Source organism: Glycine soja, chromosome 11, assembly GCF_004193775.1.
Source record: "Glycine soja cultivar W05 chromosome 11, ASM419377v2, whole genome shotgun sequence".
In the NCBI taxonomy this organism is placed as follows: Eukaryota; Viridiplantae; Streptophyta; class Magnoliopsida; order Fabales; family Fabaceae; genus Glycine; species Glycine soja.
This window is the reverse complement of record NC_041012.1, coordinates 20,596,967-20,613,068: the sequence shown is the minus strand read 5'-3', so window position 1 is coordinate 20,613,068 and position 16,102 is coordinate 20,596,967. Positions and strand designations below refer to the sequence as shown.

Sequence of the window (16,102 nt, the reverse complement as noted above, 5' to 3'; positions counted from 1 at the left end):
AGGAGGAATAAGTGGGGCTCAAACAAGGGGACACGTGGCAGAATTTGGAGAAGAGAGGTGTAGCACAAGGCTCAAAATAACCAACTCCAAGCTAGCCAAGTATGTGTGGTCCCGGAAGTAGAGTATATAGCAAAACGTAGGAGTGAGTGAGGCATGAAATTTGCGTGATGCCATTTCTCTTCTCCTTTGGGAATTTGTTCTTCCTTTTTTCTATCATCCATTTCAGTCATTATTGTCTCTGTAATTGTAGGATTTTGTTGAGATCCTTGCTTTTCAATATTAAAATTCTTTGTTTCTCCCTTTACTTGCATTTTTGGTACGAGTGTTACATGCAACTTGACATATAAGAGATTTTTTTACCCAAATCTAAGAAAATGAAATCCAAATCTATTAGAGAATGAAGACGGTTGAAGGCAGAAGTTGAGGATTAGGGTGATTTATTTTTAAAAAAATAAAAATAGTAACTATTTTTAACAGTTATTATTTTAAAATTAAAAACATTATGGGAGTTAAACGTTTTAGATGAAAAACTAAAAAAATTGTCAAAATAATACATTTAAAAAATATAAAAGATTAAAATATTTTTTTTTAAATATCACCATATTAAAATAAAATTTAATAGAACAAGAGACATATTAAGCCTATTATATATCTTTAAGATTATTGTTATATCCCATCTTTAGTGTATTAATTAGTTTCATACGTGTACAAATACAAGCTTTGTAATATCGTTCTGCATCGATCAACAGTAACATGCGCAATTCCCCTTTACATAAGTTATTAGGATCTAAATATTATAACATATTTCTTTCAAAATAAATATTATAACATATTTAAGATAATGTTTACAAGGTTGACAACCATATATCTTCATCGTGCATGCTACGAGCCAAATTGGCAACAACTTTTCAAGTACATACAATAATGTAGGATCATAACACCTCAGGTCACCAGATCGACTCAATCATATCCGTGGTAGTTAACCTCAGAGAAGTATATATTCCAATTATTTGGAGCATATTTTGGTCATAATATTCGCTTTGGTTGGATCTTATTGAGTGGGTCATGGTTCATTCTATATTAATCCTATAAGCTTCAATTCTGTAATAGCAGCAGTGCGCAGCACGTATACCCCCATGGAAGTATTCTTGGGTGGTAGTAGTGGTACTACTTCACGAAAAAATTCATCGAAACTTAGGGTGTTTGAATTTCCTTCCAAAATGTATGATCGAGAGTAAAATAAGTTTTTAAGTCGGTCATTGTTTGGATGCCTCTCAAAAATATGTTTGAGATCAAATTTTGCCTGAAAAAAATTCAGTTTGGGAGAATAAGATTTAAGATATTTTCTTAAAACTCAGTTTGCAAATTTAAATTTAATCCAAACTTTCATTCGAATTTGGAAAACAAAATGAGATAAACTTTAATGTTGTATTCCTACATTCTCTAATTATAAGATTATGTGATGAAAGTCTCACATGACGAATGAGTTATGAGGAAAAAATGAGACAAGTTGAAGTTCCACATCGAATGAAGATGATGTCGAGATAGACTATATATATAAGTAGAAAGTATCCTTACCTTATAAACTGATCTTGTAGGGTTGAGCTAAACTCATGAAAAAATCCATTTTAACCTTATATCGTCGGACATATTGAAGTCCCACATCAAAATAAAGATAGTGCAAATTATTTTCAAAATTTTTTTTATTCTTTTTTAATTTTTAGATTTATTAATGATTTTTTCCTTACATATTCTTATTTAATTATTTTCTCTTTAAATATTAATTAGAAATAATTGAATAAATAAAAAATAATAATTTTAAAATGGTAATATAAATAATTAATATATTTAATATAATTAATTAAATCAATTATTTTTCTTTCTTAAGTCTAAAAGGCCTACTATGCTGCCTTTCTTGGCTTGCTGCCTTAGCTAGCTCCCTTTCGTACCGCGCCGGTTCCCCAAGGTCTGATGAATTAATTGAAAGAATTTTAAAATTAGAAAATCAGACGTAAGAATACTAACTTTCCAAAAAAAAATAAGAATATATACTAACAAGGCCTTTCATTTTCAGAGTTAAAGGCAGGATTTCGCATTCACGTGCTGCAAGTTTCGAGGCATCCAAAGCCACAGGATCTTGTTCTAACAAATATAAGTTTGATCCGATTAAAAGGCGTTTAAAATTTTTAAACATAGTTTTGAAATTAATTGTGATATTATTATTCCTATCATTATTAAATGGGATACTTATATTGTTATAAAATAAATTTGTGTTGCTTCAGCATGCTTTATGGTATTATATATTTAGCTAATTTATTTTCTGAATTTTATTTAGCTAATCTTTTTTTAAAAAAAATATTTTCTATTAAATGGCATGATAGAAAACTCTTGAGAATAAAAACAATAGCTGTATCTGCTAAATGATATTATGATATGATATTATGATAGCAGCTCGTACGTTATGTTTCTTTACTTTCAGGGGCGTTAGGTAACTGAGAATCTTATTTTGGAAAATTATGAATTATATATGTAATTAATAAAAAAATTCAGAAAATTATGATTTTTGGAATCAATTTTACTTCATTTTCTTGTAAAATCATTCTAAGGGGAGGGGGACGGGAATCCAAGTTTCTCAAGTGAAAAAAAAGAATTAATTAAAAAAATGATTACATTATTTTTTTTACAATTATAAATTAAAATCCATAAGAACTATTGTTTATCCAAAAGCTTTGGTCTTCATTATTGTTGCATTATGTTACTCCTCCTTGGTCCTGTGTTACCTTTGGTCTACTTTGAAGTAATGTTTATGGTATATTTTAATTTGTATATTTTTACACTTTTATATGTTTCTTATTATCCAAAGTTTTTATATTTAATATTATCTTTGTTAAACATTACATGATATAAAAATTATTTGTGTTTATTTTTCTATTATCATACCAATTTTGACGACAACAATTAATTATTGATTTCTATGATGTGATTTTATGAATACAACACAAAATAAAAAAAAATTATCAAAATTATTGAGGAGATTATTCAATCATCGAATGCGTTAATTTTTTAATAAATGATATATTTATAAAAAATTCTTATATACCTGAGAAACTTATAATATAACTAACATGAGAATCTTTATTTCTTAATAAATATATTAAAACTAATCAAACTTATTTTATATATTTTCAATAATAGAGTTTCCCAGGAATTATAATACTTCTCAAGCGTGTAAAAACTTTCTGGGTATACCAAACGCTCCTTAGAAACATAAATTCTCGCAACATAAAAATGTTGCAAAAATTATCATTACATGTCTAAATAACACATGCATGAAAGGGATAGAAATGTCAGAAAGAGAGAGAGATGAATTGGAATAAAGTCCATATCTCCTCAATTTTAGTCCAAATTAAAGGTAACGTGGAAAGCTCTTAGTTACCAAAGCTAGAGCTGTCCTTTGCATGACACAAAGCGATGTTTTCTTAAGATTTGATGATATCAACTGATCGACGTTATTTTACATCAAGGGTGTAACTAAGCCAAAATCTCTCAATCCATCGATTGACTTCATTTCAGTCGATCATAAAGTTAATAAGTTTAGTTTGATTTTCATTAGAATGTCAAATCTGATTCATCAAAATCAGGTAAGCAGATAATGAAATTAAATACCCTTCATTATTTGGGAGCGAAAGGGGTATTTTAGTGTACAAGTTGTAACTATGATCAATAATAAAAAATAAATAACAAAACATGAAATCAATTATAGCTCCGTCTTTAATTAGTAAAAAACAACAACACTCAATTAACAACCAAAAGTAATGTGGCCCAGAAGCTAAAACAAGTTTTATGCTCCAAACCAAACGCTAACAAGCTAAAACAAGTTACATATGTCTCACCTGTATAACTTATTCATCACTTTATTAATTAATTCATTGAAAGTAATTAATGTGACTTTATTTGTGTGATTATTTGCACGTGAAATTCAAACAACTACCCTTAATGATGATTTCATCTTTCTGATAAATATCTTAATTTGTCTTATTTAAGTATTCTCTCCCGAAGATCAAATAAATCGTTTGAAAATATCATACTAACACAGTCATATCTATATTGACTATGGTAATCAGCTATCATTGCTGCTTTTAATATTTGTATATCTACTACATATCTAGCTATTATTTTTATTAATATTCAAGCCATTTCGGCAATTATCACAATAGTTTACACGTCTCTTTCATATCTTTTTACGCCACGGTTTGTTTCGACAACTTTTTGCTTTGATAGCAAATAATGGAAAATTGATTTCTGGTGAGCTAAGCAATGCCATGTGTCTAAAGTATTTTATATATTATTTGCGTTGCACGAAAAATATTTGTGAGTCTCTCTCTAAAAGTAGTGGTACTTAACACTATTTTTTATCCACACACAAAAAATGTATAGTTGATATATTCCACAGTTAGAAATCTTCACTGCATAAGCAACCTAGTGAAAGATTTCCAAAATTATATATAATTCACTCAAAAACTAGTATCGACCAAACTGTGAGATTTTAATTAGTCGACAATTTTTGTTTTCTTCAGAAATCACAAAACGCCATCTCAAAATCTATATAATTATTGCCTTTATATCATTTTAAGTAGTGCTTGGTTAAGATAATTTGTGAAAAATAATCACCTATTTTTCAAAATTTTCCATAAACCCTAATAAAATAATGAACAATTATTTTCTTTCAAATAAATCAAACCATATATACACATACACTCAATTTATTCACAACCGGTAAATAAAAACGACAGCAAGACAAGCTCAAATCGTTCTTGCCTTTTGTTTTTGGAGGAAGGTGGAGAATAATAATTTACAAATTGCATGATTTATTATTTTTTTCTTTTTTCTGCAGTACTTTATAATAAGACCAAAATTTCTTTTAACGTGTGTGGGTACTAGAGATGATGCATAGGGAAAGAAGAGAGAGAATAGGTTTATTATCCCGTGAGAAAAGCTTGGAGGCATCCAAAGAAGACACCTAAAGCTATAACATGTTTTTGACACTTTTTGCTATGTAGCGTTAAGCAATTCTAAGATTCCTTCCTTTCAACATATATAAACCCTTACCCCACTATGCTGCAAAATGCCACCACCACCACCACCTCTTTTTATTTCATCAGCTTAACACGTTCCCATGCAGAAGAATGTTTCATTTCACTGTTTTCTCTCCCTTGCCCTATATGATCCCACACGCCTCTTCTTTCGTGAATGTGTATAATGAAATCGGTGGCTTATTTTACACAGGACAAACGTACACACCAGCTTGCACATGTTGTCCCTTTTCTCTGCTATCCACTTTGACTGCCTCTAGAATGTGCATGGCAAATCAAACTCCATTACTCCTAAATGATTAACTTCCTGCTGCTTTAATTATACTAGCAGTTCACTTCATTTCACTCATATCAATTGAGTTAAAGTATTTCAAGAAGTAACTGGTAACTGTACAGATAAATATAGGAGTAACTTTAATTTTCATATGTTCTATATGGTTTAAGAAATTGACCAAATAGGACCGAATACAATGGCAAGAAAGCTGATTCTTTAAGTTTACTAATGTTTTTCTTCTTTTTGTTTTTTTTTTCTGAAAAAAATGGTAGAAGGAGAAAAGTACTTCAAATACTATTAGATAAGACATCAATAACATATTAGAGCTGTCATTAAAGACTCATCTAAAAGATTATTATATATGTTCAAATCATAAATAGTTTCACCCGATTAAAACTACTTATCAACTAGTTCCTAACTAGGTGCCAAGGGATTTCTTTGAGGAGGATTACCTAGCAAGTAAGAAAAGTGACATTAAAGTGATTCCAACCTGCACCCGTCAACAGTTACCTATTTATTTTGGATAGATTGACAACTCTAGGTAGTGTAAAAAAGCAGAGACTTTAACTTGTGGATTTTGCTTCTTTCAGGAAGATATTGATCACTTTTTTCTATCCTCTCCAATAAGACAAACTAAATTTAGAATATACTCAATATATGGCTTGGTTATTTTGGAGTTTTGCCTAATTAGTGAAAGTTATGTGTTTTCCCCTCCTTACACGTTATGGTTTAATCTATTTTAATTATGTGTAACAATGTTGTGTTTCGAAAAGTTTCTTTCGACTTTAATCGTATGTTGGACTTGATAAAAGTCAGATTGTAAACATGATTAAAACCAGGATGGATATAGTATAATGTTTATTACAATTTTTCTATGTGTACTAATTTGTAGTCTCTCTTTTTATTCCTTTGAATTAGCCTAACTTTTGTATGTGTTAGAGTACTTCATATACTATGTTAAGAAAATTGTTTCATAAAAGAAATCTTTACCTATATATCGTAAGTGTGTACAAGTCCAAATTAAAAGAAAAATAAAATACAAATGGAAAAAATGTATGATTAAATTTTAATTTTCTTTTTTTTATATATTGATATAAAAATCATATTTAACAATTCTACAATATAAAATTAAAACTCTAGTGGGTTTTTTGCCCGCTTGTAAAGTTAACATTCATGGTTAATGATTTAATGCAATAGTTTGGGCCATATTCTGAATCAAGGCATGGCAAAAGGTAGGTGGACTGGTAAAAAATATCTTCGTTATTTTCCTACTTTTTCTGGTCAATTTTGTTCAGATATTAGATTCTTTGTTAATTAACTTTCCATTTCTATTTTTTTTTTTAAAAATCCCAATACTTTATTATTTGTACTGTCCCCGTAAAACATAAGGTGTCAAACTAGGTCTTAATAATTAGCTTTAGAGAAGAACAAAATTGGTTCAGTGACAATGTGAATATCTCACGAGGAAAAAAACAAAGACCCTTGATCGAAGTTAAAACAATGTTTCATACATTTTGTAATTCCAAAACTGCATCACATGTGATCCACAAGATTCTGTGTCCTCGCCCTCTTTATAAACCATCAAATAATGTTTAGATTTCTTTGCACAAAGTTCTCCTTGTGAGAGAGAGAGTGTGATAAATTTAAGAGAGAGAGAGAATATGGTTTCCAGAGTTCACAAGAGAATAGCCATGTACAGGAACCTACAACTGCTTCGTTCAATCAGATACTCACATTCGGTGATTACTCTGAAGCATCTCTTTCTTCCCTGTTTGAATGCCATTTTCTACTCATTCAGTTTCTTGAATAACTTTATTACATGCAGAATCCACTTTATAAAGGGGGATTACCCCATTTGATTTCTTCACAGTTATCACTTTCATTAATTATCTTTCTCTTATCCAATTCATATATTTCATCTCATTGATCAAAAACTTCTTGGGGGACTTCTCCACTCAATATTAACATTCATGTACTCACTTTCATCATTTATTTTTTACTTGTGGGTATGTGTATCATAGTTTTAAATTGCAGATGCGGTCGCAGTTGCGGTAAATTAGAAAACCTTTACATTACGGAAAAAATGTGAGTGGTGCAGTCGCAATTATGAATGTGATACGATTGCGAAGTGTCAAAATACCTGGTGGATCGCTATTTAAAACCATGATGTGTATATTCAATAACAGTTGGATATATAAATTCTACTATCTCTCATCTCTTGCATTTATATATATATATATATATATATATATATATATATATTTGCCTCTAAATGCATATTTTGTTCAACAATTGAAGATCACTTTGAGATATGATGGAATGTATTCTGTGTTTAATTGTGCAGCGCCTTAAAGCCTCAGTGTTACTCGAGCTGTCAGATTACATACAAGGTTTAAAGCAAAAACTGGAAGAATTGAACCAGCTGTTAACGGTGGCAACGGCACGAAAAATCGCTGACTATGATCCAATGCCTAAGGTATGAGAACTTGATCATATATATATTTAATATTTAATACTCTGTCGTACATAGTGATTTTATCCGATGCCTAATTAAATAAAATCACTATGTACGACAGAGTATTCTTAAAATATGTCATGACTTGAATTTAAGACTAATGGCTAAACTGAAATAATAGAATAATCTAGTGACTATTGATCCGTTGTTGTATAAAGCATTAATTATATTGAAAATATTGAAATTATTTTCATTTTTTTAAATAATTAAAAAAATTATGTAAAAAAGATATATAAATATTTAATGCCCCATTAGGCTATTTAGTTAATTCATATTAGGAACAATTCTGTGACAATTTTAGTAATTAGGGGTAAAAATATTTCTAATTTTCCAATCGGGATATACTTTAAAAAATTAATAGGATAAGTCCTAACAGGTATTATGACTTTTAACTCAAAAATTATAATATTAGTTACGACTTGTTATTTTTTTTTAATTTTTTTAACTGAAGTCGTAAAATTATTTATGATTTCAGTTCAAATATTATTTTTTTACGTAAATATTTTTATTTATTTTTTAAACCAAAATTATAAAATTATTTGATTTTTTTTTTGTTTTACAACTTTTGTAAAACTTTTTTTTAAAGGTTTACGACTTCATTTGCTTTTTTATTTTAAAAAACCTCCTTTTTTTCTATTCGTACCACTATTTTTGTTTTGTTAACATTTTTTCTGTTTGTAAATCTATTTTTTCTTTTAATTTATAATTATTTATGATTTTATTTTTATTTTAAATAAAATAATTTAAAAAATATTAGTATTAATTATTTTTTTTAATTTTTATTGATATATTATTTAAACTTTAGATAAAAAACATTTAAAGTAAACTATATTAAAAATATATATAATATGTTTTAAATAATAACACATTAAAATAAAATAATAACATATCAAATAAATTCATAAAAAATATACTACTAAGTAAGTCAACTTAATATTATTTATTATATATTTTTAAATTTTTTTATTTAAAATAAAAAATAAAACCATAAATAATTGTAAATTAAAGAAGAAATAGATTTACAAACAGAAAAATAAAAAGGTTAACAAAACAAATATAGGGGTACAAATAGAAAAAAAAGTAATTTTTTACAACTTATCATAAAAAAATAAAAATATTTATGATTTGTTTTATAAATTTCTTTTTACGACTTTAAAGTCGTAAAATAAAAAAAAAGTCATAAATAATTTTATGACTTCGATTTACAAAAAATAAAAATATTTATGATTTTGAAGTTGTATAAAAAATAATTTGAATTGAAGTCGTAAATAATTTTACGACTTCAATTAAAAAAATTAAAAAAAAATAACAAGTCGTAACATGTGTTACGACTTTTGAATTAGAAGTCATAACACCTATTATGATTTATCTTGTTTTGGGTAATTTTTTAAAATATACCCCCGATTGAAAAATTGGAAATTTTTTACCCTTAATTGGTAAAAAAAACCCAATTCTACTGCTTTAACCCTATCTGCAGATGTTGGCTATAATTAATTTGTGGTTGTTAATGAATTTGTAGCTTGAAGTTGAAACACAAGAAGAGGCTTTTGTGATCAAGGTGCTGAGTGAAAGCAGTTGCCAGGGGTTGCTGGTGTTTATATTGGAAGCCTTTGAAGAGATGGGTCTTGATGTGCTCCAAGCTAGGGTTTCTTGTGCGGACAGCTTCAGTTTAGAAGCCATCGGAAATAATAAAGTAATAATGTGACACCCACATACATAGTTATCTAAATCCTAAAAGCAATACTTAATATTGTACTGTGAGTGCAATGTTTGTAGGCACAATCAATAAAAAAATTAATCAGTATCAATTTTGCTTTAAACTTTATTTTTAATATCTTTTCGAGTTTTTGATTAGTTGTATTTCCAGGCATTGTGATCCACTGATGGAATTGATTATTAATTTGTTATGGATGTTCCAGGAGAACAATGAAGATACTCACACTTTGGATGCACAACTAGTTGAACAAGTAGTGTCTCAAGCTATTCAAAACTGGTGGGAAGTTTCGCAAATATAATTAATGATCAAGCACCTATTGTCATAATTAGAAATTCATACTATGCTTGAGTTAATTTCTTGTAACAATGTTTACTAGTACTCCTTTAAATAGGTCGAGAAGTTGGCCTTTATGATGAATATTTTGAATACTATAAGATAATGCCACCTCAACTTTCTCGACATAAACACCCGATATATATGTAGAAGCTTCTTTTCTCTCTACTTAAATTTTTAGTGATTGAATATATATATATATATATATATATATATATATATATATATATATATATATATATATATATATATATATATATATATATTCCTAAACTATCTCCTGACCAGTGTAAAAAAAATGTTAAAATTTTCTATTCTAATAATTAATGTGGGTTATTATTATAAGATAATTATATTAGTTATTTATTATTAGTGAATTTTATTTTATGTTATCAAATTAAGTGACAACTAAATCAAATGATATGGACTTAAATGAGTAAATGTCACTGTTGATCCATTAGGGGATAATGAGAACCTTATTAGGTTAACACGTTATAAAAAGGTTATGGTTCTCAATATACTGAGCCGTTACACATGATTTCTCTTCTCTCCATCTGAAAGTTATGAAGGTTTTATTGAGAAATAAAAATGTTCTGATTGAGGAAGAGTCATGAAGCCACCGGTTACACTATTAGGTGGCTATCTGTTGTCTCTACAACATTCCGTAATAAATTCTAAGAAGATTACATAGATCAAAAATCACCCATTGATTCAAATTCCGCTACGCTTGTTTGATCAATAATTATGGATCCAAATATTCCTAAAACTCTTTTTGATAATATAACGTAATATGTTTCTGGTAGTTATATAGGTATTTTATAAAGATCTCCTAAGATTCCAACAAGTGGTATCAGAGCCACTATTCCTGTTAGATTATTGGGATTTAAAGTTATTTGATTCTTATTATACCTTAATTGTTTTGTTTATATGAACCTTTTTATTAACAACATATATTAATTGTCGATAAATTCAAATATTACCATATTGGATATTTGGTTTGGATTCGAGGTATTTTTTTCCAGCATCGTGTTAGGGTTTATACAATGCTTATGTTTTTTTTCTTTAAGATTTTTGAAAGAAATCTCATTGCGGTGGATAGAAACACAATTGTACCTTTACACTTTTATCTTTTTCCTTTCCGGTATACAATTGTATCGCAATTACTTGAATTGTTGGCTACATTGCAATTATGTAAATTATTTTTTTATTATTGTAAAGTGTGGGAATTACTGTAACATGAAAGTATACGTAAATATGTTGTACACTTCTTTTGGATTTTCACATTTTTTTTGGCATTATTGGTTAATTGATCTACATGATTAGTGATGCTAGAATAAATTTGTAATAGCGTTATATATGGATGTGATATTTACTTATTGTATTTTAAGTATAAATCAATGATAGCGTTATATATAATTTAAGGATACAATATTTACTTATCATAATTAATTTTTTGTCTGCTATCATGATTGGGTGTTGAAAAGAATGAGTAACGGTGGGTGATGGAGCAATATCGCATGGACCAACAAGACTTGCACTTGATTTTTATTGACTTGGAGAAAGCGTATGATAGAGTGCCTAGAGAGATTTTGTGGAAAGCTCTAGAGAAGAAAGGGGTTAGGGTTGCATATATTCGAGCTATCCAAGATATGTATGATAGGGTATCGACTAGTGTTAGGACACAGGGTGGAGAGTCAGACGATTTTCCCATCACAATTGGTTTGCATCAAGGGTCAACCCTTAGCCCCTACCTTTTTACCTTAATTCTGGATGTCCTCACAGAACAAATCCAAGAGATAGCGCCGAGATGCATGCTTTTTGCAGATGACATAGTCCTCCTTGGAGAGTCGAGGGAGGAGTTGAATGAGAGGTTGGAAACTTGGAGACGAGCTCTGAACACATGGCTTTCGCCTAAGCAGAAGCAAATCCGAGTATATGGAATGTAAGTTCAACAAAAGTAGGAGGGTATCTAACTCAGAGGTGAAAATAGGAGACCATATTATCCCTCAAGTCACACGGTTTAAATATCTTGGGTCTGTAATACAGGATGATGGAGAAATTGAAGGGGATGTGAATCATCGCATTCAAGCAGGATGGATGAAATGGAGAAAAGCATCGGGGGTGTTATGTGATGCAAAGGTACCGATCAAGCTAAAGGGAAAGTTTTATCGGACTGCGGTAAGACCGACGATTTTGTACGGAACAGAATGTTGGGCGGTCAAGAGCCAACATGAGACTAAAGTAGGTGTAGCGGAGATGAGGATGTTGCGGTGGATGTGTGGTAAGACTCGACAGGATAAAATTAGAAACGCAGCTATTAGAGAGAGGGTTGGAGTAGCGCCTATTGTAGAGAAGATGGTGGAAAATAGACTTAGGTGGTTTGGGCATGTAGAGAGAAGACCGGTAGACTCTGTAGTGAGGAGAGTAGACCAGATGGAGAGAAGGCAAACAATTCGAGGCAGAGGAAGACCCAAAAAGACTATAAGAGAGGTTATCAAGAAGGATCTCGAACTTAATGATTTGGATAGAAGTATGGTACTTGATAGAACATTATGGCGGAAGTTGATCCATGTAGCCGACCCCACCTAGTGGGATAAGGCGTTGTTGTTGTTGTATCATGATTGGGCGTAAATCTAGTAGTAACATATCCTTCCCATTTATTTGCATGTCTAGTAATTTTTTTTAATTAAATTGATTGACACAATATATTGTCAAAGTGATCCCTATTGTGAAAATTGATTTGACTAAAAGTACATATATTTTGTATGAAATTATTTATGTGAATTGTGTTCGGCCCAAAGGAAGATGTAATTTGGACCAATAATATTGTACATGTGATGATAAATGTGTGACAAGTATAAGGTGTTTTCATGTTAATAATAGTCAGTCCAAAGAAAGGCTATTATTTGACAGAATTTATTGTCAATATTTGATCATTATTTTGGGAGTACCAATTACAAATTAATTTCTCTGTCCAAAGACTAGGAATTAATATTGTGTTAGGTATCTTGTGATGGGTCTGTTATGCAAAATATTTGCATGTTCTGTTATGTATTTTTATATAACTTAATTACATGTGAAAGTTGTGTAATTTTAAGACTTCTCATTTATTATATTAAATTGTCTTGTATTTTTTGGTTAAATTGATTGAAATAACATGTTGTCAAAGTAACTTCTGTTGTGTAAGTTGATTTGATTGAATTTACATAGATGTTACATGGAATTATTCATGTGAATTGTGCTCGGCCCAAAGGAAGACACAATTTGACAGAATAATTACATGTTTGTGATGGTAAACATGTGGCGAATAAATAATATGATTTTCCATGTGAATAACAAAATGTTTAAAAACAATCATTATTTGACCGGAGTAATCATCATATAAGTTTTTCATGTGAGCAATGAAGTGCCCAAAGATAACCTTTGTTTGATAGGACTTATCACCAATGTTTGATCAATGCATTGAGAGTATCACTTGTAGTTCATCTTTTTCAATCCAAAGATTGAGGATTAATGGTGCATTAGGTATCTTGTTTGGTCTTGAAATTTACCATAAAGATTATTTTTGCATTGTATGTTTATTTTCTCTTCTTTAATTGTTGTTGTTGCTACTACTACGATTTAAAATACTCATATTACCTGAATCCCAAAGTTGTATGTATAAAATTTAGGGTTTTAAAGGAGTCAACTAAGAGTTGAGGATATTGCATAAAAAAAAAATTATGGAGAAGAAACAAGAGAACAAGATAAGGGATTTCCTTATTGCTTTTGTAGGATAAGACATATATAAAAAAAAGGAAGTCACATTTACATTATTTAGTGTGTGAAGAATGATAAACTTCTCATTTTTTTTTGTTTTAAAGTTAATTTAATTTTCTACAGAAAGACATTAGTGGGTAAATTTTGGTTCTACTACTTACACAAACATGTATATACGATGCTACCTACGAAGTCATCTGTCAAGTGATAATGAAAGATTCATCTATGTGGGCGGTGACATAAAGTTGCAGTTGAAGGTATAAGAACTTTTATGTTACTTTAAAAGACTCAATTTCATTCTTATTTTGGTTGAGACATATATTGAGTTGTTTATTAAACCAAATTTTATTTCTAATTTGGACAAATTCAATTATTCTTGTTTCAATTAGAAATAATAAAATTAGTCTCTCTTGTGATTCAAATGTTGCAAGTTATGAGTTCTTTTATGGATGTTTGAGTATTACTATTGTAAATAATTTTGGGTGTACAAAACTTAAAATTAAATGAGAATTTCATCTCCTTATAATATAAGCTCTTAAGTTATATCTCTTAATAGAGAATTTGAATGCTTGTGTTATAGGAAATTTTGGATCATTTATATTGGTTGGACCTTATAGTCTACATTGAGTATATAAAGGGAAATTAAACAAACAAAAAGGAATTCAAGTGCTAAAAGAACTAAGGATGTCTTAGAACTAATACATACATATATTTGTATTCTATTCCTTATGGATTCATGGAATGAAAAAATGTATTTTATTATGTTCATAGATGATTTCTCTTTATTTAAATTATGAGAAGTTTTGGCCTCGAGACATTTAGTCTTTCAAAGCTGAAGTTAAACTCCAACTAAGAAAAAAAAAGAAAATTAAGGTTGTCAAATATGACTGTAGGGAATACAATGATAGATATGACATAAGGTACGACGCTTGGAGTCTCCCATGTATTTTTCTTCAATGATTGTGACATTGTTTTACAACATGTAATGTTAAACAAACCTAACATGAACAAAGTTACAGAATGATGAAACTAGACTTGTACAAATATGATAAGAAGTTTAATTCTTCTATACCAAAGTCGCTTTGGGGAAAGACATTAAACAATTCAATTTATATCCTTTTTAGTTACCAATTAAAGTGGTCACTAAGAACCCCAATTAAGTGTGAGCCAGGGAAATCCCAACATTGGCATTTGCACATTTGGGGATGTCCAATCGAAGCAATGCCTTATAGGCTGCATAAAGGTAAGTTGGACTTAAAGATAATTAGTTACAATTCTTTTTTGTTACATTTAAACCTCTCACATGTATAAGTTTTACAATCTCACTTTAAGATCATGTTTGAGACGAGAATGCAAGAATCCTCGAGGAAATTGAGTTTGAAGAGGAAGGAGATATAAAGAGTATTGTCTTTAAAGAATAACTTGCTATTAACAATAAATAAGCCTTTGTACTTGCCATTATTCAAGAAACGAATATGGAAATACTAAAATTTCCTCTCAAGCACCGCCTAAAGTTTAAACTCAATATCCTTAAGAAGTGTCATTAAGAAGATTGTTAACAGATAGACAAGTATACCAATTTTATGACAAGTAGTAAAGATTAAATAGAAGTTCAAGTGTCAAATCTACAAGAACTTTAGTTGTACTTAAGTGATGTAAACCCAATTATTAAGCAATGAAAAGAAAGCAAAGAAGACAGAGACAAAGAATTGTAAGCGTGAAATTTGGAGTAAAGCAAAGAAAGAAGATAATAGGAAAAAACAAATAACAATTTAAAAAGATGGAATCATAATGCAATGATGTTGGGGCCTCACATGCCTTATTTTCCTAAGATGTATGGTTTTAGATTTTTCTTTATCAATTTGGTAAATTTTTTCTACTCATATCTATTAGAATACTTACCCCTGATTCCTCACGATGACAAGTCTATCTTACATATATATTTCCCAAATGTCTTTGCAAAAATTCAATAGATAAAATGCATGAAGTTCTAATTTTAGATGGTTTCTTTGATGCATGGGCATAATGCAATTACTCTATGTTTAGCAATGATTTTATTAAGATACCCCTTCCTTTGAGTTCTATTAAAAATTATCCTCTCCCGAGCAATTAATCCCTAAAACTAATGCATGTAAGACCTTCCTTGTATTTCTATTAAGGATTACCCTCTCTCGAGCGGCTAACCCCTAAAGATGATGCACGAATTAATGATACATGAAATTAAAATAAGAAAGAATAATAGGAAAGAAAACACATGCATTGATAGATATGAAGCATTACAATACATCTATTGGCTTTTTAGGCTTGCCAGATCCTAACTAAGGGAGATTTAGCCTCTAATTGTCATGGAAGACTTTTACACTTTAGGGGGTTGATCTAGATGAAAGTAGATGATGGATGACTAATAACAA

At 29.5% G+C, this 16,102-nt stretch overlaps 1 protein-coding gene across 1 annotated transcript; it reads left to right on the top strand.

Moving 5' to 3' along the window:
- Positions 1-6,936: 6,936 nt before the first annotated feature.
- LOC114375518 lies at positions 6,937-10,060 on the top strand. The gene is made up of 4 exons (XM_028333313.1): positions 6,937-7,106; positions 7,712-7,843; positions 9,402-9,575; positions 9,802-10,060. Exons 1-4 carry the CDS (start codon positions 7,029-7,031, stop codon positions 9,895-9,897), a joined length of 480 nt encoding a protein of 159 aa, XP_028189114.1. The 5' UTR covers positions 6,937-7,028; the 3' UTR covers positions 9,898-10,060.
- Positions 10,061-16,102: the final 6,042 nt, after the last annotated feature.